The sequence below is a fragment of the Pundamilia nyererei genome, unplaced genomic scaffold, assembly GCF_000239375.1.
Source record: "Pundamilia nyererei isolate P.nyererei 1_Seehausen unplaced genomic scaffold, PunNye1.0 scaffold00236, whole genome shotgun sequence".
Classification (NCBI taxonomy): domain Eukaryota; kingdom Metazoa; phylum Chordata; class Actinopteri; order Cichliformes; family Cichlidae; genus Pundamilia; species Pundamilia nyererei.
The window spans coordinates 586,905-614,734 of record NW_005187637.1 but is presented as its reverse complement, the minus strand read 5'-3'; the positions used below and the strand labels follow the sequence as shown (position 1 = coordinate 614,734).

The 27,830-nt window shown below is 42.5% G+C and overlaps 3 protein-coding genes across 3 annotated transcripts in view; 1 reads left to right on the top strand and 2 right to left on the bottom strand.

The window, feature by feature from the left end:
- The window catches only part of plxnd1 (plexin D1), a 71,240-nt gene extending 55,594 nt beyond the window's left edge, over positions 1-15,646 (top strand). The window contains exons 23-36 of the mRNA XM_005749089.2: positions 932-1,036; positions 2,108-2,238; positions 3,494-3,692; positions 3,793-3,939; positions 4,044-4,200; positions 4,557-4,660; positions 8,011-8,074; positions 9,338-9,372; positions 10,007-10,111; positions 10,276-10,439; positions 10,532-10,679; positions 13,260-13,400; positions 13,523-13,597; positions 14,634-15,646. Coding sequence (XP_005749146.1) covers positions 932-1,036; positions 2,108-2,238; positions 3,494-3,692; positions 3,793-3,939; positions 4,044-4,200; positions 4,557-4,660; positions 8,011-8,074; positions 9,338-9,372; positions 10,007-10,111; positions 10,276-10,439; positions 10,532-10,679; positions 13,260-13,400; positions 13,523-13,597; positions 14,634-14,750 — 1,692 coding nt within the window. The 3' untranslated portion in view covers positions 14,751-15,646. The remainder of the gene's footprint in view (positions 1-931; positions 1,037-2,107; positions 2,239-3,493; positions 3,693-3,792; positions 3,940-4,043; positions 4,201-4,556; positions 4,661-8,010; positions 8,075-9,337; positions 9,373-10,006; positions 10,112-10,275; positions 10,440-10,531; positions 10,680-13,259; positions 13,401-13,522; positions 13,598-14,633) is intronic.
- Positions 15,647-15,845: 199 nt separating this feature from the next.
- exorh (extra-ocular rhodopsin) lies at positions 15,846-20,958 on the bottom strand. Its single transcript, XM_005749088.1, has 5 exons — positions 20,399-20,958; positions 19,977-20,145; positions 19,633-19,798; positions 17,770-18,009; positions 15,846-16,669 (listed from the first exon to the last, which is right to left on the bottom strand). Exons 1-5 carry the CDS (start codon positions 20,757-20,759, stop codon positions 16,550-16,552), a joined length of 1,056 nt encoding a protein of 351 aa, XP_005749145.1. The 5' UTR covers positions 20,760-20,958; the 3' UTR covers positions 15,846-16,549.
- A 498-nt stretch (positions 20,959-21,456) lies between these two features.
- The window catches only part of ift122 (intraflagellar transport 122 homolog (Chlamydomonas)), a 26,115-nt gene continuing 19,741 nt past the window's right edge, over positions 21,457-27,830 (bottom strand). The window contains exons 21-29 of the mRNA XM_005749083.2: positions 26,021-26,161; positions 25,822-25,919; positions 24,793-24,893; positions 23,560-23,725; positions 23,361-23,478; positions 23,134-23,262; positions 22,479-22,555; positions 22,199-22,363; positions 21,457-22,061 (exon numbers count right to left, since the gene is read on the bottom strand). Of these exons, the coding sequence (XP_005749140.1) occupies positions 21,975-22,061; positions 22,199-22,363; positions 22,479-22,555; positions 23,134-23,262; positions 23,361-23,478; positions 23,560-23,725; positions 24,793-24,893; positions 25,822-25,919; positions 26,021-26,161 (1,082 nt within the window). The 3' untranslated portion in view covers positions 21,457-21,974. The remainder of the gene's footprint in view (positions 22,062-22,198; positions 22,364-22,478; positions 22,556-23,133; positions 23,263-23,360; positions 23,479-23,559; positions 23,726-24,792; positions 24,894-25,821; positions 25,920-26,020; positions 26,162-27,830) is intronic.

Sequence of the window (27,830 nt, the reverse complement as noted above, 5' to 3'; positions counted from 1 at the left end):
AGAGTGTTGAAAAGCTACATGGAGGGAAACATAAATTCCAGTGTTGCTACTGCAGTATCGTTTCTCCCACAGACTGTATAAAAAAGCTGGCCATAGCCTCCAGGTCTGAAAAGTGAAGCCGATGCAAAGACTCATAAAGCTGGATTTTTTTGTATATACCAGCAGATGTATGGTTGCAAAAAGAGGCCAGATTGTGCAGAAGGTTTTTTTTAATGACCTACTTCTCCCTTGATTTATAATCAGTCGCTAGTTTCAAGGCAACTCAGCATAATGTTAATTCCGTAAATTATGGTGACATTTCAAGAAAAAAAGGCAGATACAAGTTTCTACCATACGGGTGTGCATCCTCAGTCAGACTCAACCCTTTGCGTCACATCCGGCTTTGAATAAACGAGATGGCCACAACCAAAATCTGAAGCTCAGGGCTGTCGCTGTGGAGGTCAGCAAACCAGTCTGTGACATTAGCTTGATTAGGTCCATGTATCATAGTCTGGGTTCTGCCATATTTGTCTGCTAAGACAGCAAATGAGCCTTTGTGCTCTTGTTTTTCCATGAGAGCTTCTGGTTGTCTGAGATTACACACGCGCACACACACGAAACAGTGTTAGACACAGACTTAGACACAGTTAGAGTGCCAGCCAGACGTGGCTGTCCTGAAATGACAGACTGTGTTGAAAGGCTGCCTCTTAGCTCTCGGCCACTTTGTCTCCAAAGCCATTAAGGATCATGACGTTTTGTGTCACGGTGTCATGTTTCCTTTTCATGGTCATTCGGGACCTTTTCAAGAATTTCTGTCCCTTGCCTCCAGATTTCAAAACTTACTGCCAGCGCATAAAAGCCAGTTCTTTTTGTTTCCCCTGTTTATCTTCCGGTGTTTATGACTACAGCAGACTTTTTATGACAGTTTTCTGTGTGTGATTGTGTGTTTCAGATGTGCTCAGATTACGAGAAAAGTCTGGTCCAACCTGTCTACGAGAATGATGCTCTGGGGCCTCGAGCTTTACCAGAGACCCACCCGCTGCTGCAGGATTGGCAGGTGAGGGGTTAAGCCATTAGGTTGTTAGGTTAGGCTTTCTCCTGCCAAAGTGCTTTTTCACTTTCTTGTTTTTCAACTGGGTCACGCTGAAGCTTATTAAGGTTTCGTGGTAAGGTTGTTGTCGGTGAGCTATAAGCGCGTATTGTGATTTTTCTTTCCCTTCCTTCCTGTGGTTGCGAAGTTTGTGTCTGGATTATGCCACTGTACTGTCTGTGTGAACCCACATTATGTATGCATGTCATTCAGGTGTTTCAAAGGACACAAATGTTAGCTTGTTAATGAACGCGCTTCCCGCTAAGTTGATAGCAGGCTGTAGACACACTTCCTACAGGCACTTGGACAAATTCACAGTATGCTTTATAATGAAATAGATCTCTAGTGCGAGGCGTGTGTGTGTAGATGTGTGTGTGTAGGTGTGTGTGTGTGTGTGTAAGGATGGACGAGAGCAAGACTTATAAAGAGAGTAAAAGAGGGGGGCGTGCATTTTCACACACCTTTGTGAGAATGTGTGGTGAAAGTGAAAGCACATGCATGCGCACATTACAACGAGAGAAAGTAAAGACTGTAGTGCTAGTTTTGGGTCGGCAGCCGGGGGAGCCTGTCTAACAGTGATGAAGTGCCTTGGATCCACATTGTCTTCCCAGGAAGTGTTTTCCAGGTCACAGCAAATAAATCTCATAGGCGGGCATTTATCTTAATGGACACCCCTGTTCTCCTTCTGTCAGGCTGCAAACCACACCATATGGCTGCAGTCCAGAGGGAAGACTTCATCACACGGCTGCTTTAGACGCACTCATAGATAGGCCATACTCATTAAGTCGACTCGGCACATTTAGAGACTATCACACGCAGTAAGAGACTGGAGCAGGACGTGCAGATAGTGTGGAGGAAACCAGAGTGGGAGGTGCCTGAAGGTACACGGGGAGGAGATGTGATAGAAAGATGAAGTGTTCGGTAGATGGGTCACTCAAGATGAGAGGAGGTAGATTAGGGGGGACGCAGCAGGTGTGTAATCCAGTTAAGGTGAAGTCATGTAGAGACATAACTGTTTAATCTCCCCTCTGTCATCAGGCCACCAACACAACAAGGCCTAACATAGAAGAGGGCATCACTCTGTTCTCCACTCTCCTCAACAACAAACACTTCCTGATCACGTTCGTCCATGCCCTGGAGCAGCAGAAAGACTTTGCTGTGCGGGACAGGTAACTGCTTCTCTTACAGCTACATTCATTTGTACTACACACAGAAAAACTGCTGTCAAGTAGACAGGTAGGAAACATTTTTTTCTCAGAGAGCCATACTGAATAAGATAAAGTGAAAGACCACACCGCAAACAACTGAAGTGAAGAATGGTGAACAAGGCTGATTAATAAGCAGGTTCCATGTATGAGTGCGCTGCACAGACACAGATACAACTTAATAAGTGGAAAGTAGCATAAAAATTAAATACTTTTATCCTGACACATCATTTTTAGCCATGTAGTATTCCACGTTATGCCTCCTAAAAGGGACAACACCACAAATAGTAGATAGTAGATACCAGAAAATAACAGTCTCTAACGATGCTTAAGTTATAACAGCCTAATAATTACATACTAAGACCAAAATGTTTTTTGTGCCAGACTTTACATATGCTCTTTTTTCTTGTGTAAACATGGGCATTTTAAAATAGTAGTGTATTGAGATTGACTCATTTCTGCAGCCAGCCTTAAGTGGCCATTGAACTCTAGTTTTTGGCACTTTGTATTGGCTTCATTATGCTGGTGTTGTGCCTGCAATGAGCTTATATTAAAGTTTAATCCATTTAATAGATCAAAGTTTATCAGTCCTTCCTTTTTTCCATCCATCTGTTTTCTTAACTTATTAAATAAGTTCTGACTTACCAATTTAACATTCAGTGTAAAATCAGTCTTAACATTAAAACTGAAGCTGTGGTCTAAAAACAAATGTATAGTGAGTTTTTCACAGGACACAAGACCATGGTTAAGGCTGTAGGTTTTTCTCTCTATCTGTTGCATATAGCTTGTGGAAAACCTTTTGCTCCAGCTTTGTAAATATACGGACATATATCAGTGTTACTTGTTTTGTTTTTTCCTGATGTCCTAAAACTGGGCTGTCATTGTGAATCAGAGAGAAATTCCAGCGGCAAGACCACATCCTTTTCCCAGCACAACATCAGCACTTACTGAGTGATGTAGCCTCTTTGTGATGGATTAGAGGGGCTTTGTTAGGGAAATCCCCTGCACCCCTGGTACTGACTCAGACACTCCCTGCATTAGATCAAACCTTTATTTGGCTTTGCTGTCACAGGTGCTGAAGGGAGGACCAAATATTGTTGTTGTTCTTTTAATGTAGCTATTTTTAAATCTCCACTGACCGCACACTGACAGGGCATGTTTGCCAGAGTCTGTTTTTGCTCATCTGTCTCAGCCGCTAATCTGTTTTCTCACCCTTCAGATGCAGTCTGGCGTCCTTGCTCACCATCGCCCTCCATGGCAAGCTGGAGTACTACACCAGTATCATGAAAGATCTGCTGGTGGACCTGATTGATGCGTCGGCTTCCAAAAACCCCAAACTAATGCTTCGCCGGACTGAGTCCGTAGTGGAGAAAATGCTAACCAACTGGATGTCCATCTGCATGTATAGCTACCTCAAGGTGAGGATGGGAAAGAAGCATGCTCAGCAGAGTAATTAATGACTCACACAAGTTTGATTAAAAGGAATTACCGCAGCTTTGATTTTCGCAAATTCTTTAGGAAACAGTGGGTGAGCCTTTTTTCCTGCTGCTGTGTGCAATCAAGCAGCAGATCAACAAGGGCTCAATAGACGCCATCACAGGAAAAGCCCGCTACACCCTCAATGAGGAGTGGCTGCTACGTGAGAATATTGAGGCCAAGCCACAGGTCTGACATCTCATTTAATTAGGCCATGCTGACAATGTCATGCTGACGATCCAAACTCATATTTTTACAAATCGTCCCATGCTTTTGTTTTTGTTTTTTTGCAGAACATCAACGTGTCCTTCCAGGGCTGTGGCATGGACTCCCTATCTGTCAGGGTCATGAACACAGACACGATCTGCCAAGTTAAGGAAAAAATCATTGAAGCCTTTTATAAAAACCTCCCATTCTCCCAGTGGCCTCGGGCCGAGGATGTCGACCTGGGTAAGAGCACATTTTCTCTGATTATTTTCATCCTCTCCCCTACCCAGCCCTCCAAGATATAGTAATCTCCTTTGCAAAAGGTCAATTCCTCTCATGAAGCTCAACTAACCTGAGGCTGCAATGTAATAAATGACAGAATGCATTGAGGAGAGTGTACAGTCATAATCACAAAGAGTTATTGCTTTCAAAAGCTGTGGACCCTGCAGTGCTGATTTGATTAATGGCCCGAGAATATTTCCACAGGTCGTGACACAGAGAGTTAGAGCACGGCTGCGGTCCGTCTTGCATATTCTTTTCCAAATTTAGAAGGAAATTGTCTAACGCTGCTGCTGTCTCTCCTTTTTTCTTTCCTCCAGAGTGGTTTGACTCAGGCAGCAACAGTAAGCTTTTGCAGGATCTAGACAACTCCTCAGTGATGGAGGACGGCCGAAAGAAACTCAACACAGTTTTCCATTACCAGGTGTGTGCTTGTGAGAGACCATTGTGGTGGGTGTTGCCTTGGTGAATTTGTATATCCTGCATGTTGCAACATCAACAGCGGGGATGCTGAGAGTGTGAACTGGAGCATGCGGTGCTTTTCATTATGCCTGCCTGTGCTTTCTTGCGTCCTCGTTCCTTCCCTTGACCCGGAAATCATTCCTCCTCCATCATATATCTCTTAAATGCACTTCAAGGAAAGAGGAGGCTTCTGGAAGTATGACAAGTATTGCCACACCTCCACATCTGGTGCCCGAATTGATGTCTGTTAGACGATGCTGCAGAATCAAGGATTTATCATTTGGCAGGATCGGCTCCGTCTTACCTTGCATCTCTCTCTCCGTCATCCTAACTGGGAGACAAATCAGCATACTGAAAAGCATCCCGTGTAAAAGGTGTCACTGGCTGTCACCGGGTGGGGAGATGTTTCTGTGGTGGGGTTTTTTTTCCGTTTTTTGTAGGTGTTTCTGTTTGTGCTGGAGTTCGCTGCTGCACCATGTTTCTCTTTGTGACTGCACAAATCGTTTACTGCGGCATTAGCACACTGTTGATGGCTCAATTCAGTATACGATATCTGTAACAGTATAATTTATTTCAAATTAGAAGTTGTTAACTAACAGTGCGTGATTTTTACAACATTTCGAGGGCCGGGTTATGCTTAAAAGTGTTTTTATTATTTAACCACGTCAGAAGGGACAAGTGTTTTAGGTTCCTCTGAAAGTTCAAACTTAAATGTCATTCAGCGAAGCCTGATGCTGCTGCGCTCTAATTGTTTGAATTATGGAGTCCTCGTGAGTCACTGCATTAAGTGGGTTTAAACGCTGGCTCGTGTTGATTTCACACACAGATCTAACAAATACAGTAACCTCCCATGCTCTCCTCTTTGCGATTTCAACATAGGATCAAGCTTATTGAAGTTAACCAAAACTAAACTAAAAGCTGAAAATAAACGTGAAGTAAAATTTTCATAAAAACTAGACATTTGAAAAAAATATCAAACTAGCTGAAACTGTTTTGTGAACTTTAGCTTTAACTAAATTGAAATTAAATAATATATATAGAGGAAATAGTTTTAGTATTTGTTAGTTTTGTCAAAAGTTTTTACAATTTGCCGGATGAGGCTTTGATTGATGTGCTTATAGAAATTCTGGATGTCTACAAGACGACGAGTTAACTGCTTTAAAGGAGTTTTTTTCTGTTTTTATCATAATGTCTGTACTGATTTTCCTAATTATGCCTCTGATGTGTGTCCTTCATTCAATAATAATTAAAAAAGACTACAATTAACACTCAAACTAATAAAAACTTAAGTGAAGCATTTTCAAACAAATATAAAACTGAAACAAGAAAATCAACTCTACAAACTAAACTGAGTTAAATACATAAACTCAAAAAATACAAAACTACAATAACTTGGCATAATACTCTAATGGAGCAGGCCTACCTAAAAACCTTTTCCTCGACACATCCATCTAGTAAATGCTTAGTAAAAGCTTTTAAGCTGTTTTAGTTTTAAATCATTTAAAACTTTAAATTGAAAAACAAGAGTTGCTGGTTTCAGCTCTAGAGTCATAATTTAGTGTAAATGGATTGGAGTTGAAGGCAGCACGGTGATGTGGTGGGTTTGAATGCACCATCTGTGTGGCGTTAACGTGTTCTCCTGAGTCCCGGTTGGCTCTCTCCAGGTACTCCGGCTTCCTCCCACAGTCCAAAGACATGCAGTTAGTAAGGTCAGGTTAATTGGTGATTGAATTGGTTGTAGGTGTAGCGTGAATGGTTGTCTGTCTCTCTGTGTAGGCCCTGTGACAGACTGGCGACCTGTCCAGGGTGGGAAAGGCTCCAGCCTGTCGTAACCTTCAGCTGGATAAGTGGAAAAAGATAGATCAGTTGGAGTTTCTTCCAACTCCTATTTCCTACACGGGCGTGGACAATTCATTTTCCCAAGGGTCCACATTAGAAACTTGTTGTTGTTGAGGGCCAAACCAATAAGCTTATAAAAAGTCAAATTAATAATGAGCAGAAATGAGTTCATCTTACTGTTGCAGCCCTCCACAACAGTCCCAGTTTCTCATGTGGGCCCTTGGGAGAACTAATTGCCCACCCCTGCCCTAGTGTTAAACTGCAATTTAAGAAACTTTTCTTCTTCCACAGATAAAGGCGAAAAGACCTGCTGCATAAATCATTTTAAACTGGAGGTCAACCATTCAAACTGAAATAACAATAATAAAGCACATGTTTGATTTAATGGGGACTTAAATGGCTTATGTTGTAGTAATTCACTGCTAACAAAAGTTTGAATCTATTATCTGGATTTGACGCCTGGCAGAGTGCTATGGAAATGATTGCTGTGAAAGTTATTGAAAAAGTTGTGTGCCACTTTTTAAATTGCAAATTATTTTTTTTCAAAAGTTAGTAAACTGTTATCGAAAACATCTCAGACACACAAAAAAAGTCTCTTTGCTCACTCTGGCACATTTGCACCAGTGTTTATTCATGTGCATTATTAATGTCCTTGTTAAATAAACCAGTAAAAGTAATGACAGGCATTGCGTGAGTAACTGATAATGTATACTGTGTACTAATACACTAATATGTATACAGTTTCTCATTTACTGCTTTGCTATAGGACAGGAAATTAAATAGGAGCTTGTTTTGTACAGCATTATTAAAATGTACTTATTTCATTTTCATTTATTAAAGGACACAAACATTTTTAATTACAGTGTTTGCAGAGAATTAGCCAATCGTTGCTTTTCATATAAGAATTTAATAAGTGCTAAAGGGAAGAATCTTGCATCCTGTCAGCAATGCTACTTACAGCTTCAAACTGCCTTTATAAAAAAATAAAAAATAAGAAAAAAGTAAAATGTCATGCACTTTTCTCCCATTAACAATGTCTTGCCGTGTGTATGTTTGCTTATGTCCATGTCCATTTGTGCATAAGTAAACAAAAGTTCGGTGACTCTCGCCCTTTGACCTGTTACCTGTACTTGTTAAGTGCTCTGTTTAGTCTTAGCTGAGCCATGGGGACAGAGCTGTGAAAGCAGTGAGCTGCAGCATGTACTAACAGTCTGGGTTCATCGGCGAGGCTGTTCAATCCATTTCACCGTGGGTTGACTTTAATGAGCCCTGCCAGGCTCCCGCAAACTCGCCACCTCTCGAGATGCACGCGAGACCAACACACACGCACATGCAAAGCCCTCAGCGGGACACTCCCTCGAGGGCGTGCTTAATGACGCTGTTCTGGTGCACCCCCGCTCACCCCTGACCCCGTGCCCTTTCTCCTCTACTTTCCTCCCTCCCTCCTTCTTTTCACCTTCTCCCTCTTCACAGATCCCAGAGGGGGCATCGCTGGCCATGAGCATGCAAGACAAGAAAGAGAACACCCTGGGGAGAGGTACGCCACCTTCAAACACACCCACTCGCTGTCTCTTTGTCACACACTCGCCCACACTTGCATAAATACAACCACCCACTCCATCAGAGAACATGCTTACAGTAGCTGATCACGAGAACATGACACACTAATGTAAACACGCGTGAAACCCCACACCTTCGTGTCCCCAAAAGCACACATCTAAACACACTTGCACCTAATAAATCATAACACATACTAATTCTACAACTTCATTCAGAGCCGCTTTTTCCACATTATAGATGTATTCCATTAGCGTGAGTCACCTTGGGGGGAAACTGTGACACAAGTTTGCCCATTGTCCAATCTCAGCCCAGAACAAAATGACTGCTATGGCTGTTGACAGATGAGTTTACATACAGCCTTTAATGGCTTGTCCTTTCATTGTCTAAGGTCTACCTTACATAATCAGTACCAGACCAGAGCTTAGTTCTGCTCAGGCTGTGTCCATCAAAGCCTCTGTTCTCATTCATAATGGGCCAAAAATAGGCTTATGTGGACCAAACCTGGCTCCCGCTTCAAAGCATCAATGGGGTGTTATGAGCGTGTAGTGCTCCCTGGCTAATAGAAAACACTGTCCTGCCTGCCTGTGATCAGTGTTGAGGGTCTGGACTGAGGCCCGCTGGGCAGGAGCATCTCTAGCTATGAAGTCTGTAATGAGACCACACTTACTATGAGGGTGTTTGTGTGTGTATCCGCACAAATGCCTCTCTTTTGTCTTTGCCGGGGTGTGTACAGTAATTTACTGCATTTGTCTTTGTGCCTGTACTCGTGTTTGAACACTCTTCTACATGTGTCCTTGTACTCATATCTGTGTACACATGCTTGTGTACGAGCGTGTTTAGATCTATATATAAACAGAAAGGTTTAATGCTTTTTCTCAGCGTTGGCCGAGCATTACCATCTCATTACACCGGCTCCAGAACCAATCACAGACTCTGTGTGTCTGTCTCCCCTAATCTCTCTCCTTTCTCTCTCCTTTCACTCGTAATCTTTCTCTTTCATTCTCTCAGACAGCTCCCCTCCTCGACTGGCCCACAGTCCACCTTAATCACGTTCTCCTTTTGCATGCACTCTATCTCTCTTGCAGCCCTGTCAATCTTCCCGGGTTTTTTTTTTTTCTTCCTCCTATCTGTCAAACTCCCCTGTGTTACCGTATCCTCTTTATTCTGTCAGGTCTCCACCTTGCTGATTGCACATTGTTTCTTACTGTATTTTATTTATTTTCTGTTTCTCTCTCCTCAGTTAAAGATCTGGATACTGAGAAGTATGTACACTTGGTGAGTATCTCCTCATAGGCAATCAGAATGTTTCTGTGAGCTATGTCTAAGTTTATTACCCGAGCTTTTCCTCTGCGTGCCAGTGTTACTCAGCCCAGAGCAGGCCTGATGACAGAGAGAATGGGGGTGAATAGAGGTGAAAAGGAAAGCTGCTGAGAGGACATGACAGCACTAATGCCGCTTAAGCTCTTTTATAAACGTCAGCCAAGATATGGGCCCTTTGACTTTAGAATAATGAGTTCCTTGGATACAATTTGCCGGGTGAATAGTTAGTTTTGCAGGACAGTTCAGTAGTCATTTTTTGACACAAGTAGGTGGAATTTGACTGCTTCTTTCTTTCCGCTACCCCCATGTAGACTTGTATGAGCAAGTCCCAGACATGATGCTGTGCACGGCAACTGGAGGAAAACCATGAGAATTTCCCAAATCCCATCACTTCCCTATTTCTGTAAATTATTTAGAGCTTCAAAATACCCTTATGCGGATCATGTGTCTAATGCAAGAACCAGAAAATTCCCCTCTGGCATTTTGTACAGCAAAGACAGTGGTGCATTCATTCAGCTACTCATGTTGGGGTTCACTGCTTTGATCTATGTGCAGTTAATGTTTTTTTTTACTGGGTTTTTTTTCATAGGTGCTACCTCACGATGAGCTAATGGAGAACAAGAGGTCACACAGGCAGAGTCATCGCAAGAAAGTCCTGCCTGAAATCTACCTGACACGCCTGCTGTCTACAAAGGTAACTATAGTCAAGAGACCGAAAGCCAAAACAAAACACAAGTCATCTCTCTGTTCCATATTTTATTACCTGTATTTATTTCAGAAGCCACACAGAAATTCCTTCGTCGCATGAAACCATGTGTCTGCATATGTGTGAGCCGCATTTGATCTCTTCCTCCACAGGGAACTCTTCAGAAGTTCTTGGATGACCTCTTTCAGGCCATCCTCAGCATCCCTCCAGACCGCCCTCCTCTGGCTGTTAAATACTTTTTTGACTTCCTGGAGGAACAGGCTGACAAACGGGGCATCACAGACCCAGACACCCTGCACATTTGGAAGACCAACAGGTAGGCAACTAAACGGTCCGATTAAAATCCTCTTTGGTCAGCCTCTTTGTGCAAGTGCTTTTAACAGCTTATCTCGCTCTCTGTCTGTGCAGTTTACCGCTGCGGTTCTGGGTAAACATCCTGAAGAATCCTCAGTTTGTGTTTGACATTGATAAGACAGATCACATGGACGCATGTCTATCTGTCATCGCCCAGGCCTTCATCGATGCCTGCTCCATTTCTGACCTGCAACTAGGCAAAGTGAGTCTGTCACCATCTCTCTCTGTCAACGTCTCTTTCTTGTTTTCAAAGCTGCTTTTTGCAGTTCCTGTTTCCAGCATACAAACCCATATGAATACCAGTGGAAAAGTTTAAAGCTGGAAAAAAAAATCCCTACAAAACACAATTCTCAGAGAAAGTGATAAAAGTCTTCTAAGTATATTTATTGACATTATTTGTGATGTTCTCTGTGTGTGTTTAAATTCATATATGGAAATAGATCCCCCCTGGGCTTCCTCTGCCTTCCTTGAAAACCTCTGATTTATCATACTATATTTATCTGTCCATCAGCTCTATGTATCTACTGTATTTAACTAACACACACAAACCTCAGGTCCCACTGTGAACCTTCATCCCAAAGCCTTCAGACTGTCAGCCCCATCTACCTCCTTTCCTCATGTTATTTCAGCTCAGTCGGCTGATCCAAGGTCATGAGCACCAGGGATCTCTTTTTGTGCTGTGCGCCAATGTGTGCGCGCGCGTGTGTGTGCATTCGTCTATCTGTCTGTCTGTATATGTGTGCTTGCATGTCAATGTCCTCACTGCTCACAAATCCGTCTCATCCTTCAGACACCGTGACCCTGAGCACGCTCTGCTTCCTGTCTCTCTCTGACTGGCTTCCTCCCTGGAGGGAGCCGAGGACTCATCAAATAATGCTCCTCTTTCACAGAGAAACAGTCTGATTTATACACTTCAGGTCCGAGCCAAAAAGCGAGTGCATCCACAGCGCCAATATTCACATGTACTTGCGGGCAGATGTGTACCTATAGATGTAGAAACGAACGCAAAACCTCCCGATATGACAGATTTTTCCATGGTGTCTCATTATTGTGTCACATCTGTCTGTGGAATCGCCAGGTTGAAGGATATGGCCACATTTTCTCCTGTAGGTTAAGGACGGTGGCCTGACACACCTCTATGCACGGTCGCCTGTTTGTGAATGTGCCTCAGGAATAGAGAGTGTAGGGTCTGGATTAGCAGGAGCCAGCAGGGGTGAGGGAGGGGTAGGAGACTAAGCATGGCTCGCTGTTTCCACAGAAACCCTCTTATCTGGCGAGATGCAGGACATAGAGGGCCATAGGGTCACAGGGGGGTTACCAGGCAGATGGGCGAGCAGCAGGAAGTGACCTTGTGGACAGGAAGAGAGAGGGTTCACTATCAGAAGGAGCAACTGTAGCCGGAGCCATCCAGTCCCTCAGCACATTAAACCACACAAACATGCAATAGGTGACACAAATAGCTCATGACACATAGAAATGCCAAGGTGTGTTGTAAGCACCTTCACTGATGCTGAAAGCTGTGGCTGTCCGTCACTTTTAACCCCGTCTTTTTCCCTGCCCTACTTTCTCCCTGTCCCGTTCTCTCTCTCACAGTAACACACACGCAACACAGAGACTCGCTCACAACAACAGCCACAACTGAAACCTGAACATGCCCACAGCCTTTTAGCCTCACTACTTCTCTTCCTGCTTGAATAAACACCAGTGTGAGAGCCTAAAGTGACTGTGGAGAGAGTTGTTTAGACTGGTTTGTTTCTTCCCTGGCTATAACTGTTTGAGTCTCCTTCTGTGCGCAAAGGAAACGGTTCCCTCCCTCCATTGTTTCACTTTAGACTGGTGTAGATAGGCTCATCAACAAATAACATCCAGTTTAATTAAACCGCCATTAGGGCAAAGTGGGAGAAGTGTTCATTTTATTCCAAGAGGAGGAAGCTCTTTTACTCAAATGTAGGGGAATGGAGTGAGGGGCATGATGTGAGACAATCCTTGGCCTGCCCACAAGCACTGACTGGACGAAGTGTCCTTCTTAGAGTGTTTTATTGCAAATAAACACTGAAGCATATAAAAAAAAATTTAATCAGGTTTTAACAGAGGTTACATTTTTTGTGACTCGTTCATCAATGAGAAGCATCGTAATTATGCGTAGGCCCACATCAAGATCCCAGAGTTCAGATGCTGACGGTGATGCAGTAGGGCCCAGCGGGTGGTTGATATAAAGTTTCACTTCTGTCTCCATGGATGAGGGGGAGGTGGGTTGCACAGCAGGAGGTACGAAAAGTCAGAAACACTGGATTGAAATGGTATTTAAAGCCGAGCAGCCAGAAAATGACGGGTTTGAGCAGAAACCTCATTGGCCAAGAATTGCAATATCACAACTTAAATGTAGGGAATTTGACAGCAGGGGAAAGCAGACTCGAAAAAATGGATCAGCAGGAAATAGCAGGCGTTTACCCATAAAATAAAAAGGGCAGACTGTGAGTGAGCACATTGTCTTTGTTCGGCTCTTGTCAAAGCTTTATTACTGCTAGATTAGCATGAGAGCAGCACAGTTGAAAGGTGAAATGTATAATGATACAGATTTCAGAGTATATAGTAACCATAACTTTGAGTAAACGTAGTGAGACTAAGAAAGACAAATGTAGTAGTCTGGAAATCTAAAGCAGGCTAAAATGGCCACATAGCCTTAAGGTCAAAGCTGTTCCATTTTTATTTCACAACTCTGGATTTGCAAGGTGTTCTTAATGTCTGAGTACTCTGGCTAAAAGCTGCCATTTGTTTCCAGGACTCGCCTACCAACAAGCTGCTGTATGCCAAGGAGATCCCAGAGTATAAGAAGAGAGTGCAATGCTATTACCAGCAGATACAAGACATGCCACCCCTCAGCGAGCAGGAGATGAATGCTCACCTGGCTGAGGAGTCACGAGTAAGTGAAAGATTCCAAAAGTTTCTGTGTGTGAGTTATTTAGTTTCACAAAAGCCTGCAATCACAGGCCCGTTCTTATTTTTTTTTTAATGTAATCAAACATGTTGATATCGCTCCGGCAGAAATACAGAAATGAATTCAACACCAACCTGGCCTTGACAGAAATCTACAAATATGCCAAGAGATACAGAAACCAGGTAAGAGATATTCACAGTGCTTTTTCTGTGTTTGTGATCTCATATTTGGATTAGATTTTTTACTGTTGAAACAACAGCCCCTATTTGGCAGATGAAACATCTCAGTTGAGCCCACTTGCTGTATTAAGTTTCACAGATGGATATCGGAGCGTGACGCATCAGTAGGGAAGATCGCAGCCACGCTGACAGATGTCACATACTGTAGACACCTTCACAACCTGTCGCGTAATGCCTTAGTTGAAAACCTGCAGTATTTTGTTGTTTTTTTCCTGGTGTTATGTTTTAAGCGGGGAAAATGCTCCGTGTGGAATATCTTCTTAGCAGCAGCCGCTATTCAGTCTGTCCAATCCTTTGTTTCCAGCCCACGGATACCTTTCACTTTAGGCAAACAGCGTGCTGTTTACCTTCTCTTTAATCACAACCCCATCTGCTTAATGACTGTTAAGGTGCCGCTTCGTATCTCATGCGTCGCGTTGAACTAGCCCTGTTCAAGCCCCTGCTGTACTCCCCCATGTTTCCTCGCTGCTGTGACTATTCTCTAGAGAGGCTTAGTCAGTGGTGACTGTGCTTTAATGGAGCACCCTCATGATAATACCGTTTAGCTGCTTTCCTCTGTCAAGCTACTGTACTGACGTGGGCCATGGGCTTAGACTCTGATTCAGGGAGCTCTTTGAATGGCCCCTGATTGCCTATTCTGTCGCCCCAGCTCAGTTCGCTCTGCCTGGTAGCACACTGCCGCTAAGAGCCCATAAATCCCACTGACACGGTGACAACTATTGGGCATGAAAAACAGAGCAGATGTGGGTTTTGTAAATATGTGAAGAGCGAACGCTTTTGTGGTGTGGAGGCATGCATGAAGGCAGCAGAAGAGGCTGAAGTACTTCACTTGTTCCTCTGCTGCCTCTCCCTTTCACTTGTTCGACTTTCTATGTCTGGCTGGTTCTCTAAATCTCTCCAGAAAGATAGATGCATGAATGCTCGACAGCCACTGAAAGTCTCCTTTGTTGTGTGTTTCTTTTCTATCTCCCTCGGTCAGGTGGTGAACGCTCTGGAGTCGAACCCCACTGCACGTCGCACTCAGCTGCACCACAAGTTTGAGCAGGTCATTGCCCTTGTGGAGGACAACATCTATGAGTGCTGCAGTGAAGCCTGAACCTGCCAATATCTTCTGCTCACAATCTCTTCCTCCTGCTGCCAACTGCCTTTCTCCCACTTACGTGGTTACTTGGGAATGTCGGTCACAGGAGTTATCCGTCTTAAGTGTTATTATTCTTCAAGCAAACTGTTACCAGGATGGAAAGCGGCAGAGCAAAGGATTCAAACCTGCCTGTTAAGCATCATACATTTGCAAAGTATCCCTCCTTTCTTGTGGGGATGCCAAGAAATTTTCCCAAATATTAATCCATGAAACAGACGCAGTTCCGACTGGACTCTACTACGCTTTAGAGGGAATGTGTGGGAGCTCAGAGATGGGGGTTTTGGGATGTCTTTACAGTTACTGGGACCTACAGTTCGCCCTGGTGGCAACCTTAACGCACTGAACCCTTTTCTGAAGGGAACAAGCCAATGATGCACTGTACTGTAATATAATGTCCATAGCAATATTTATAGATGTGTTATAATGCTTTCAAGTGGCCTGTTCATCAGGATTAGTAGGACCATGATAAACTCCTCTCATCTCCTAAAGCCTGCAACGTTCTCAGGTGTGATTGGTGAAGATGGGCGTTGGACTTTCATTGGTGCTTTCAACAATATGTCCCAATGTGCTTCGCAGGTTGATGACGGGTTGCGGAGGAGTGGGGCGACGAAATTTATGAAATCAAAATGTAATGTAGTTCACTGGGAAGAGCTGCATCAGTATATAAGTGTTGATCTGTGTGCTTGTCAATGAATGGTAATCATGTTGGATTCTGATCAAATTTAAAAGAGGGAAATTTACATTTAAGAAAAAAAAAGTGAGCTCAATATAATCAGAGGAGAGACTGTATTTGTGATGCCAAATGACTTGTCAGAGTTTGTGAAATAAATTACAGTATTTAGGATTTTAAAGTGTCTAGTAATGGCATTTATTATACTAATTCTCAGAGTGGTTCACTTCTAAATGCATTACAGCGCCACAGTGAATTTTAACATTTGAAAACCATTATGATTTGGCCTGCCACCTAAAAGCCCACAAGCTAGCATCTGGAACTTCTCAGAAATCCTTGTAAATGTTCTCATGAAGAAAACGAGTAAGGGGCAGGGGGGATCGTGCAGACATTTAGCTTTGTTTTTATTGCAGGACACAGAACAACTGCCACAAATCCGAGCCATTACAGTAATATTCCTGTTTCACCTTAATTCACACACTAGCATTCTGACATTCGCATACATAAACATCCAACTCACACATGTACAGACTCTTGCAGGAGGTCCATATTTCTTTACACTAATCATCTCAGACAATACCAAGAAGCTAACCTTCTCAGCTTGATCGACACGGCAACTAGAATAGAGTTAGAGAGACAACAGTAGAGCTTAAAAACTCATCTGATTATCTAAACAGAGTAATTCCACTCATATAATTGACTGTTTAAAGCACGTTTTTGGATACATAATTAGTTGTGATAATTACTTACAGTTGGATTTTTACCCAGTTTGTGTGTTTTTGGAAAGTGAAGAGCTCATATGGTGCTCAGTTGGATGACCACCAAGTGGTCACCCCTTTGGATGCCAGGTTAAAATCTGTGAGACCAGCTGAACCCTCCATAATTAAATGGATTAAAAACACACATGCTGGTTTTTAAATGCGTCAGTCCCGCTTGAAGGTGCAGTGGCGACACTGCAGAGAAGACAAAAGGAGAGGTAAGTCAAGAGGATTGGCTGATTGAAGGTAGTGCTGCTTGGCGGTGGTGGGTCCCCATCTGAGGCAGGCACAGATGGGACAGAAGAGGGTGAGAAAGGGAGCACAGGTCAAGCGGGGGCCACCTGGCTTGAAGAGACGGATGAAGTCTGAGTTTTGGAGACGGCAGCCTCATCTTCTCCAAATGGGTTCTTTCCACAGCACACCGTGGTGATCATGCAGTTTCTGAACTGGAGGTCACAAAAACAAATCACAATCAGAGTTATGACGCCTTCACGGGTTGTCAAACTCATTTTACATCGTGAGGCCACATACAGCTCAATTTGATTTTTAGTGAGCCAGATCAGAAAAACTATTGCCTATAAAAAGACACCTGCAAACTGTTTAAGTGTAAATAATTTAAATTTAAGTGTAACTACAAATTTAATCATTGAGGATTCAAAAGAAAAAAAAGTGCAATTTGTGCAACAACACAGCGACAATACATCTCAGCCTTTATATGACAGAACTGCTTAAATCAAAAAAACCTATAAACACAGCACTTATGGCTTAAATTATGAAATAAAGGTTAAAAATGAAAGAAAAGACAATTACAGGTCATTATCTGCTGATTTGAATTTTTTTTTTATTTTTATTTGACTTTATTTTTTTTTACTTTGGGACATAGTTAATTAGAAAAAACGAACTAACTATTAAAATGGCCTGTATTTGTATAGAGCTTTACATAGCCCCTAAGGACCCCAAAGCGCTTTACACATTCAGTCATCCACCCATATTCACACACTGGTGATGCCAAGCTACATTGTAGCCACAGCTGCCCTGGGGCGCCAAGTGTCTTGCCCAAGGACACAGCGACCGAGACTATCCGAGCCGGGGCTCGAACCGGCAACCTTCCGATTACAAGACGAACTGCCAACTCTTGAGCCACGATCGCCCGTGTGAATTAGAGAAATGTTCTTACATTTAGATTTAGGCTACTAGTCAAAGTAGAGATTACATTAGTGTACCCCTGTAGTTTCCAAGTTAACGATTTGTTAACCTGAAGTGAGCAATGAAATGAAGGATAAAGAAATGGAAACACTACTAGACAATTAAACCAAATCATTTGAAAATGGGCAAATCTGGTAGAATCACACACATCTGGAAAAAAAACACACAACCCCAACTGCTGGGAACAGGAAATTTGTTACTATATAAGCTAAAATTTACTATGTAAAGCGCTTCTCTGAAAAGTAACCACAGCTGTCAGACACATGAAGCCCACACAATTTCCTGCAAAAACTGTGTCAAAGTGAAAATGCGTTCGTGAAAATACTCTTGTACGTCATACCTGTCTGTTTAGCAGGATGTAGATGACTGGGTTGTACAGAGCGGCACTCTTGGCGAAGAAGGCGGGAGCAGTCATGAATACTGGCCCAAACTCAGTTCCCTGATTGGCAAAGATGTACCAAGCCACGCTGGCATAGGGCACCCAGCATACCAAAAAGGAGATCACCATGACAATGACCATGCGAGTCACTTCTTTCTCTGCCCTCTGGGTGGTTTCAGACTCCTGCTGCTGAGCTGCAGCCTGACAGACAGATTCAGGTTAACTTAAACCTCTAATCCGAATGTAAACAAAAGGCTTGAGCCCATCACGACTGCTGAACAAAACTGATTAGACCACCGAGATGACTAACACTGTTTATTTAGTTATGTTTTTTATGTTGTGGAAAAAACAAACGCATTATCCTATGGAAGCCCGATTCCACCACTGAAGTAATTTCTTTTTTCCTGCCAGTCAGAATTTTGCAGCATTATTTCAAATATTCAAATTTTGAGATAATAACTTCAATTTTGTCTTAGCTCTACCGATCTCTCACTGACATGAGACACGTACTCTCTCCAAAAACAGATGAGAATTCATGCCTGTCACTTGTGAACGTGCACTAATTTCTTTGTCCACATGGGGGCAGCAAAGGTTGAATACGTTATTCAGAACAAGACTTTTTGGCATAGCTAGTGTGGAGGTTAAGAGTTAGCTAGGCATTAGCATTGTAATGCATTTTATTTATTGTATTTGTACTGTTAGGTCTGTTCTTGGTCTGAACTAGCTACAAGCAGCACATGCTTAAGCTGTAGGTTTCAATAGAGAAATCGTAATGGTTTTAAATGTATCTTTAACTTTGTCTGCTGTAAGATAGTTTCAAAAATACAAACAGTGACTTATTTTAGGCATGAAAACTTACCTCAGGCTCACATCAGGCTAATGTAATTTAACATATGTAAAGATGCTCATATTTCACACGAATGTTGAATGATTAGATTTTAGGAGAGACTGTCTCTCACTACACTAACTATACATATCTTCCCCTTTAGATGCTTGGTTCTCCTTTTTGTTTAGCAGCTAATAACAAATAAAGTGTATTTGTAGTGTGTGGGAGGTGATGCTGGGTTTTGGGTCTTTTGCTAAAAACGTTGATATATTGACACAAAGTTGACATTGTGTTGACTGCAGTAGGCCAATCAGTGCAATAAATTATCATAATCTAGACTTGGTATAAGCTGTCAGTCAAAGCATTATATTAAACATTGGCCTAGTATTTTGCAGTTGGTGTATCCTTATCAAAAAACACACACGAGAAGCTATGAGAGCAGTAAGAGTGTACCAGATCATTAAAGCTGGGTCACGCAGCCAAAAACAGTCTCTCTGAAACTCCCTCTAAATCTCCCCAAAGCTGGGAGGAGCTGCAGATTCAGATAACAAAAATTCTCTGAAGGTTATAAGCAACCTATTTTAATCTGTTTCCACATGTTTAAACTACCATTTGACAGATGTACTAAAGAATGCTGATTATAGCCAATTTAAATGAAAATCTGCATTATAATTGTGTATAATCACTTATACATTATAAATGCTCTTATTCTATTATTAATAAAGGCATCAGGACGACACAGTGAGCAGGCAGACTGCCCTTTAGCCAGAGGACCTGGGTGTAAGCTGCCATGTTGGCAGGGATCTGCCCTCCTGAAGTGTCCTTGAGCCCCTAAATCCCTTACATCTCCAGAGACTCTGTGATGTGCAGTACCCCTTGTGAAAGGGAGCAAGGTGAAAAAAAAAATCAAAAAACATAATAAAGTGGAATTTTTCTACAGGGCTAAACAATATATCAAGTCTTTGCTATTAATATTGCTTTGGCAGTGGCATTCCTACCGCTCGCACAGTGCAGAGGAGGCTAGTGTAGCAGAAGAAGATGATGAACAAGGGGATACAGAAGTGGAGGACAAACATATAGATGACGAACGAGGTGTTGTTGATCTCAGGCTTGGGAGTGTAGTAGTCAATCCCACAGGAACACTGCATTCCCTCTGGGATATACCTGCACAACACACAATAACTCAAAGACTTCGGCCAGCACCATTACACAGTATTTGTGCCGCATGTGTGATTTACACTAGTTTGCAGGTTTTAAAAACATAACTATAAAACTGCTTTACTGGGAAAATGGTCCTCAGAATATTAATCAAACAGAGTGTAGACACAGAAACTAACTGTACCGGGACCATCCAAAGAGAGGGGGAGCAGCACAGGTCAGGGCCATGACCCATGTGAAACCCAGGCCAGCCACGGCATGTTTTTCTCCAAAGCGGAAGTTGGTCATCGGCTTACAGACCACAATATAGCGCTCAATAGCCAAAACCACCAGAGACCAGAGAGCAATCTCTCCTAAAACATGAAAGAAAGCATGTATGTAAGTTTAAGTACAGCATCTCTACTGACATTAAACATGAAATAATAAAAGCAGTATATTAGATTCAAGTTTAAGTAATTAGACAAACTAATTTCCTATAAAAATGAACGACTTAATACATTCAAACCTATGAGAGTGACCCAAAAACTATAGCAAATTTAAAGTGTGACTTGTTTTGTTCTAAATCCACACAGAAAACACAGTTTACAGTTTAATTCTGACTCTTACCTCCTAATGTGGCAAAGAATCCTTCAATATTGCAGCCGCTGACACCTAAGACGAAATATCCATGCAGGGCCGTGTAGAGCGTGACCGTGAAGCCCCCAACTACCATAAAGAGGTCGGCCACCGCCAGGTTGAGCAGAACGTAGTTCAGCGGGGTCCTCAGCTTTTTGTGCTTGACAGTGACGTAGAGGGTGAGAAAGTTAATGGGGAAGGAAGAAATGATGAGGAACAGCATGTACGCTGCAAGAAGAGAGTACTTCCAGGGCTCAGCCAGGTAGTACTGAGGGTACTCAAATGGGCTGCGCACCACCCCAGTCTTGTTAGACATGGGTACATAGAAGTTGGGTCCTTCTGTGCCATTCATGGCTGCGGGTGTTGATGCCTTTTCTTCTTCTAAGACCTTAAAAGTGGATGAAACAATCTGTGCCTCTCTCTCTTTTTAGAATAAACTACTATGAGGGAGTCTTTTGGTGTAGTTGAAGTGGAAATGAGGGAGAAAGGATGGACGGTGGAACGGCTCTTGTAGAAGTAAGGTGTTCTCTGCAGCCCCCTGAGGAGGTGCGGCACCTTTTAAACAGGCTGGTCGGATTAGGGACTTGCGAAGAGTGAAGTGTTAGGGAAGATGGAATTAAGACACACAATGTGATAGTCCCTCTTTCTCTCACAGACGCACACACAGATACACACACAATGGAGAAAACTCCAGAAATAGATATGCAGTATGTTAAGCAATTTCAAGGTGAGAGGTAACAGCCATGGTTATCCAAACCCCATCATTACTGTCATGCGCATCAGTGCTGCATCAGAATGAGATGAGAGAGTAGGAGGGAAAGGGAAGGAAACTAACTGTCTGTGATCTGAACCGTGCAGAGTAGACCAACTATAAATGAAATTTCTTGAGCGGTCCAACTTATTTGCATCTGTAAAAGCCTAATCCCTAACCAATGCATAATGCAGAGCTCAACTCATAGCCTTGAGTGAACTGCAATTAGAATCTGGGAGACACAAACACAAATCAAGAGGGGCAGTTATTGTCTTTGAAGGATTAAGAAAACTCGCAGTTTTACAAATTGCCAATATACAATTTATTCAAAGGATATTTGCAAGCATATAAAAATCAAATTCTTGTGACTTAATAACAGATGATCTTGTATTGTTATCAAACATACAGTGCAGCTGTAGTGCATAAAGCTGTAGACTTGATGGTAGAATATTATCTCATTGTTGTGAGTAGGAAAATTCTCTACACAACAAACACGTTTTGTATTATATCCAAAAAAAAAAAAAATTCTATTTATATGTTTACACTGTACATTTACAGAGTGAATGATGTAATCACTGACTGGCCCGGGGTAATCTGATCCTAATAATCCAGGCTTTATTGGCTGATGGTGCACTTTTCTTACACTCTGTAATGACCGACACACAAACACTCTAGGTATTACTTCAGCCATTCAACCTTGGATAACAAAGAGCTGCTCCTATAATGTACACCCGCCAAACGTACCGCACAGTTTTAAAGAAAATGTAATCAGAAGACAAAAATGTATAAATTAGGTGCTCCACTTTCAGTTCACCGTCAGTTTGGTTCGTCGATGGGCCTCCGACAGTATGGGCAGCAGTTATGCTGAAGCACCAGAAGCTCATAATCTTCACTGTGAAACATCTGCAATAAACACAGCACGAGAGTGTGAGCAACTTGACAGGAAAATAAAGAAATAATTCAAAAACTTTGTTCGTCAAAGAGGACACCAGGTGGTTAACACTGGGTTCTGCTAGCTGAATGCATTATAAATGCTGTACCTTGAAGCAGGTAGGACACATGGTAATGCTGACTTCAGGCAGCAGGGAGCGGAAGTATTCCCATTTGAGCGGCCTGGGCCAGCGTTTGATCAGCACGTCCCTCCTGCTCATGGCGCGCAGCACAGGACGACTCACCTTGACTGGGACAAAGTTTGAGCCCCCCTGCTGTTTATACACAAAAATGAACCATTATAAACTCCGTCCTTTCACCCTGTCCAGCTGGCTTGCCCATTTGGCAGAATATTAATCACCTCATCTATTTTGTCCTTTTTCTTATTACCTCAAAGCTCATTTTGGCTGTAAATGGATCTTCCTCTTCATCGTCCAAACCCTCATCCATCCTCAAAGATTGGAGATCTTATTGTGTTTATTTGAGAACATATAACCAAGGCGATGCACACATTTCACACATTTTGTGTCGCATATGTCTTCAGTAATTATGTTTGCAGAGCAGGAAAACCCCTTACAAAATTATCCCCGAGAGACTTTTCTAAGAGGCAAAGTGTTCAAAATTAGCTGTGGCTGTCAGTCACTTCACGGCTCTGGAAGAACACAGCATACCTCAGTGCCCTTGAGTGTCTGCTGGCTAATGCAGGTTAATCCCTGCACTAGGGCTGTGGCTACGGCTCTCAGAGGGTTAGTGTCATTAAGATGAGACAGGAGAGCCTCAGTAACCCTATTAGCTCGAGAGCTAAGATGACTTAGTTCTGACAGCTTACCCACAAGTACAGAATCAAGGCCAGCGCAGACTAAACAGCTTCTTAGAACTGTCACAAGGCAGAGGAGAGCCACGTGCTTCATTTTGAGGAGATGTGCTCTGTGTTACAGCATGAACACAGACTTGTGGCACAGTAAAGGCTCAGTAGGTCTTTTATAACACATTAATAACCCTTGTTTGTCTATATATCAACATATAACTGATGATCAAAGGATACCACCATTATCTATATCCTGCCATCGTGCAGCCCTCTGATCTGTGTGAGGAACTTCTAGATCAATAAGAGACAGAGCATCCTCATCAGAGATGTCTTCCTCCAGGTAGAACTGGACCAGCGGCAGCACATCTGTACAAAATCACATGCGACATTTAAAAAAACTCTAATAAAACAAGCAGATTCCTTGGTGGCATATACTGCGCACGGTGTGTATGAGTGTCAGTGACCATATGACGAGGCGCAGTAGATGAAAGGCTGCCTGCAGTTAATGCACACACTCCCCTGGTTGTTCAACAGGGGGTTGTTGGTGGAGCAGCGGTAGCACATCATGCCCTCAATCAGATCCTGCAGCAAACACAGGTGTGTTTAACAAATATGATAAAGGTCACAGCTCTAAAATTTCAAAAACATCACATACACACACACCTCTTTGTCGTGGAAAGGTTTGGAACGAATGGTGAGGCAGCCCAGCTCTATAGACTCTTGGAAGCGTGAGGGAATGTGCAGCTCCTGCAGCTTCTCGTATGCGTACCTTGCAAGCTTATATGCACCAAGCTGTCGGCTCTGCTTGGCCAGCGCATATAAAGTGTTTCTATAATCAGGTCAAGGAAAAATAAACCTGGGGAAGATTTGGCACAGAATTACTGCTTTGTAGATATCTTATTCCAAATATTGTGGGCGTATTTATACTTGTGTTACATTAGCAGAACATCAGCTGCGCTAAGCCAGCAACACTGACTGCATGCCCAGAAAGTAATAAATTAGTTTGTTTGTAGGGTTTTTTTGTGTTTTAATTGAGGACGAGTTGCTTATTTGTATTTATACAGAAACATATTGTTACTAGAGGAGCTCTGAGAGTGGCAACCAGAGGTCAATGAGTTGCAGCTGCAACAGCACTACAAAGGCACTTCTCCATCACCTAAAACTCAACATCGTTTCTGTTCTTGCCCCTCTACCCAGCCGCTCTCGATTCTCCTCCTACACACCCAGTTTTGTGACTCTTGATCAGTGCACGTCCTATTGTGGAGCTGTTTAAGTGCAATTTTGTGTGTGTGCGTGCAGTGTTTTAAGTGTTGAACCAAGTTGAATGCAATTTGCTGAGACTATAAATCCAAGTTCAAAGTTTTTGGAACATTTCAGCTTGGCCACAGAGGATTGCAGCTGTTCGGCCTGATTTCCTCTTCCAAGGCTGCGCTTTCCTTCCTCATTCCAGAGTCCGATGTGTGCCTACATAGATTTGCCCATGTGGCTGTGGGTGTACGCGACCGTGTATGTGTGTATTTGTTCAAATTAAAACGTATTGTTCAGTGTGTTTTGGTATGCATACTTTTGCACAAAGTTCAGCAATCAAAGCACTTGTTTAGATAACAGAAAATGTGTTTCTTGCTGGCATCGGCTCCTCCTCCCCATCAACACCCCTTTTCTTTCTCTCAGCAGCACTTTGGTTTTCGGAGTGGCGCCAACTCTCCTGATTTCTCCCTACGTCTATCTGTTTTCCACTGCTCTATCTTCACTGCCTCTGCCAGTTGTGATTTTAGAATGGTATCTATCTGTCACAGAGAGTTTTCCACATTAAGAGGCCCCCATAATGCTCCATTTTCTAAATATTTGCTGAGATCTAACACTACCTTAAGTCCATTTTCTGAAATGTTAGGATACACTTTAGAGATGCCTGGTGGTATGTCCTTTGTGAGGTTGTTCAGGAGGAATCTGCAGATGTTGAAGAGCGTGTCTGGCATGTGAGAACTGAAGGGCTCATCCTACAGATAAAGACAGTTAAAAATATACACATGTAAGTTTAAGGGGTCACAAAGTGTTAGAAATCTCAGATGAAAGTTTTAAAAGCTCCATTTCCAACTTTTTTTCCCGTCATCTTTTAACCTGATCTAAAAGCAGCCTAACCACTCAAAGTGCCTCATTCCTGCTCAAAGTACCCTGAAGGAAAAGATGCATTTTCTTAAAAAAAAACAAAATCACTAACAGCCCTTTATCCCTATAGTTGATAGTTCAAATCTATAGTGCCTGTCTGGGAGAGTTAAAATGAGATATAGAGGCTTCCTGCTCTGGCCTGGATCACAGCGATGCCTCTCTGTTGCAGGGGTGTGACCATAGCAGAGCAAAAAGCTGAAACAACAAACTGAGAACGCTGACACAGGCCAGGTCACCCATACAGGGCTCATAAGCCAGAACTGCTTGTTTGAAAGTAAGTTAGAGCTGCAGGCTCGGAAAAGAGGACTGATGGTAATAGAGGTCAGGGAGGTTTCAAGAATCTAATAATGGAGGTTCCTTCAAGCTGATATTTCCCTTCAATAAACTGCAACCTGAATGCCTTTAATTCTCTCTTTTGTCCCCTGCCCAACACCCTCTATGAATATTTTAATTTCTCTTTAAACCGTGACTCTCTTGGATTGACATAATCTTGCAGAGCCAGACCTAATTTTGTCAAATACACAGCAGTCTGGATGAATTTGAGTATAAAAGTTGATTCAAAAGTAGGCAGAAATCACAGTGGACTGTTAGAAAAGAGAGAAAATGCAAAAGGAACTTTGTACCTAAACTACCTAACTACATAGTAGGTATTGTTTCCAAGTACGCACAATCTGACAGCTAAAAAAAAAAAAAAAGTCATCCTTGTTACTTAAACACCGATTCACAGTTGTCTTGACTTAAGGTGTATCGTATTCTTACCGTGTATCGCTGGATTGAGCGATACACGTGGTAGAGCTCAGCGAGATGCTGAAAACGTTCAAACTTCTTCAGCATTTCTCCCCTCTGTTCTTCACTTTCTGATTCAGACAAACAATGGTGAAAAGAAAAAAAAATGCATTAAGCATTTCAGTAAAAATGAGTTATGGCTGGTTGCTCTCAAGATACCTGTGCATCTTACCTTTGGCAATATCTAGACACTGCATAGACAGCATCCAGTAATAGTACCCTGCATCGTTGAACCTGTTCTCCACTACTGCATTCTGGGTAAGCTGCTCTAAGACTTTCACGGCCTCATTCTGAAGTCCAGCCTTGTGAAATGCTGAAAAATAAAAGCAGAAAAGTGGTAAAATACAGACTGGCTGCTCTTGAGGTAATGCTGAATTTACAGAAACAATTTAAAGCATAATTGTTATTTTATGTTTGGGGACACATGCAATTAAGTCCATTTAGACAATGACACACTTTTTGTAATTGAGCCTGTGGACACCACCGCAGTAGATTTAAATCAAACAATCAAGATGTGACTGAAGTGCAAAATTTCAGCTTTAATAAAAACAGTGTTACCTGTTTAAGAGTTAAAACCATTTTTATACATATTCAACTATTTTCAGAGGGTCAAAATGAATTGCAGTTTCACAGCGAAGTGAGACATTTCCCTTGTTATTCCAGGACAAAATAAGCAGATAAAAGATCTGGATTGAGTCTAAGTGTGACGCTTTCATTTCGTAGCTTATGAGTTTCAAAAAGATGCCGATGCAAGTGAGAGAAGCCATCATTAGGCTGGAAAAAAGAAAATAACCCTGTCATAGAGAGCGATAGCAACAGTGTTAGGAGTGGCCAAATCAATAATCTGGTTCATTTTTAGCACAAATGACTTCACTGACCAGTTCATCAACACCAAAAACGCCTGAAAGACCACAGAAGGAAAGTGCATGTTGACAGAATTATTTACATGGTTAAGAAAAACAACTTCACAACATCTAACTAAGTCAAGAACACTCTCGGGGAGGTGGGCGTATCGTTTTCAAAGTCTGCAATCAAGAGACGCCTTTGTGACTGTAAATACAGAGGGTTTACAACAAGCTGCAAACCACTGGTTACACTCAGGAACAAGAAGCAGTGTTATGGCATGGGCATGTATGGCTGTCAGTGGAACTGGGTCACTAGTGTTTATTGATGATGTGACTGCTTAAGTGTACAGGACTATAAACTCTGCTCAGATTCAGCCAAATGTTGAAAAACTAATCTGACAGCACTTCAGAGTGCAAATGGATAATGATCCAAATCATACTGCAAAAGCAACCCAAGAGTTTCCAAATGGCATGTGAGAACGGGAATGGCCCAACAGTCACCTGATCTCCCAAGAGAGAATGTTTTTCTTTTACTGGAGACAAAACTGGAGGAACGAGCACGAGTGTCTGTAGTAAAAGCCTATCAGAGCATCTCAAGGGAGGAAACACAGCACTTGCTAACGTCTATCAAGATGTGACTGGAGCACAAACTTTCAGCTTTAATAAAAATCTTTCATTACCTGTTTAGGATTGAAAACCATTGATATATTTTTTGGATGAGTGACGAAATGTTTCTCCCACTGAAAATGCTTCATCTACATGAACAGAATTAACTTTAGGGCATTTATATATTTCCATCCATCCATTCTCTTCCACTTATCCTTTTCAGGGTCGCAGGGGGGACTAGAGCCTATCCCATCTGCCACCCAAACATGGGGAGAACATGCAAACTCCACACAGAAAGAACCCGGCCTGATGGTGAAATTAAACTCAGGACCTTCTTGCTGTGAGGCAACAGTGCTAACCACATTGCTGCAAATATCTCTCTCTCTCTCTCCCCCCACAGGAACTCAATGGGGATGTGGCGTACAACACTAGAGGCCAACTCCAAGCCCATAGCACAAGTCACCATCAAGTGCGGGATCTACCAAGGAGATGCTCTGTCCCCACTGCTGTTCTGCATAGGCCTGAACCCCC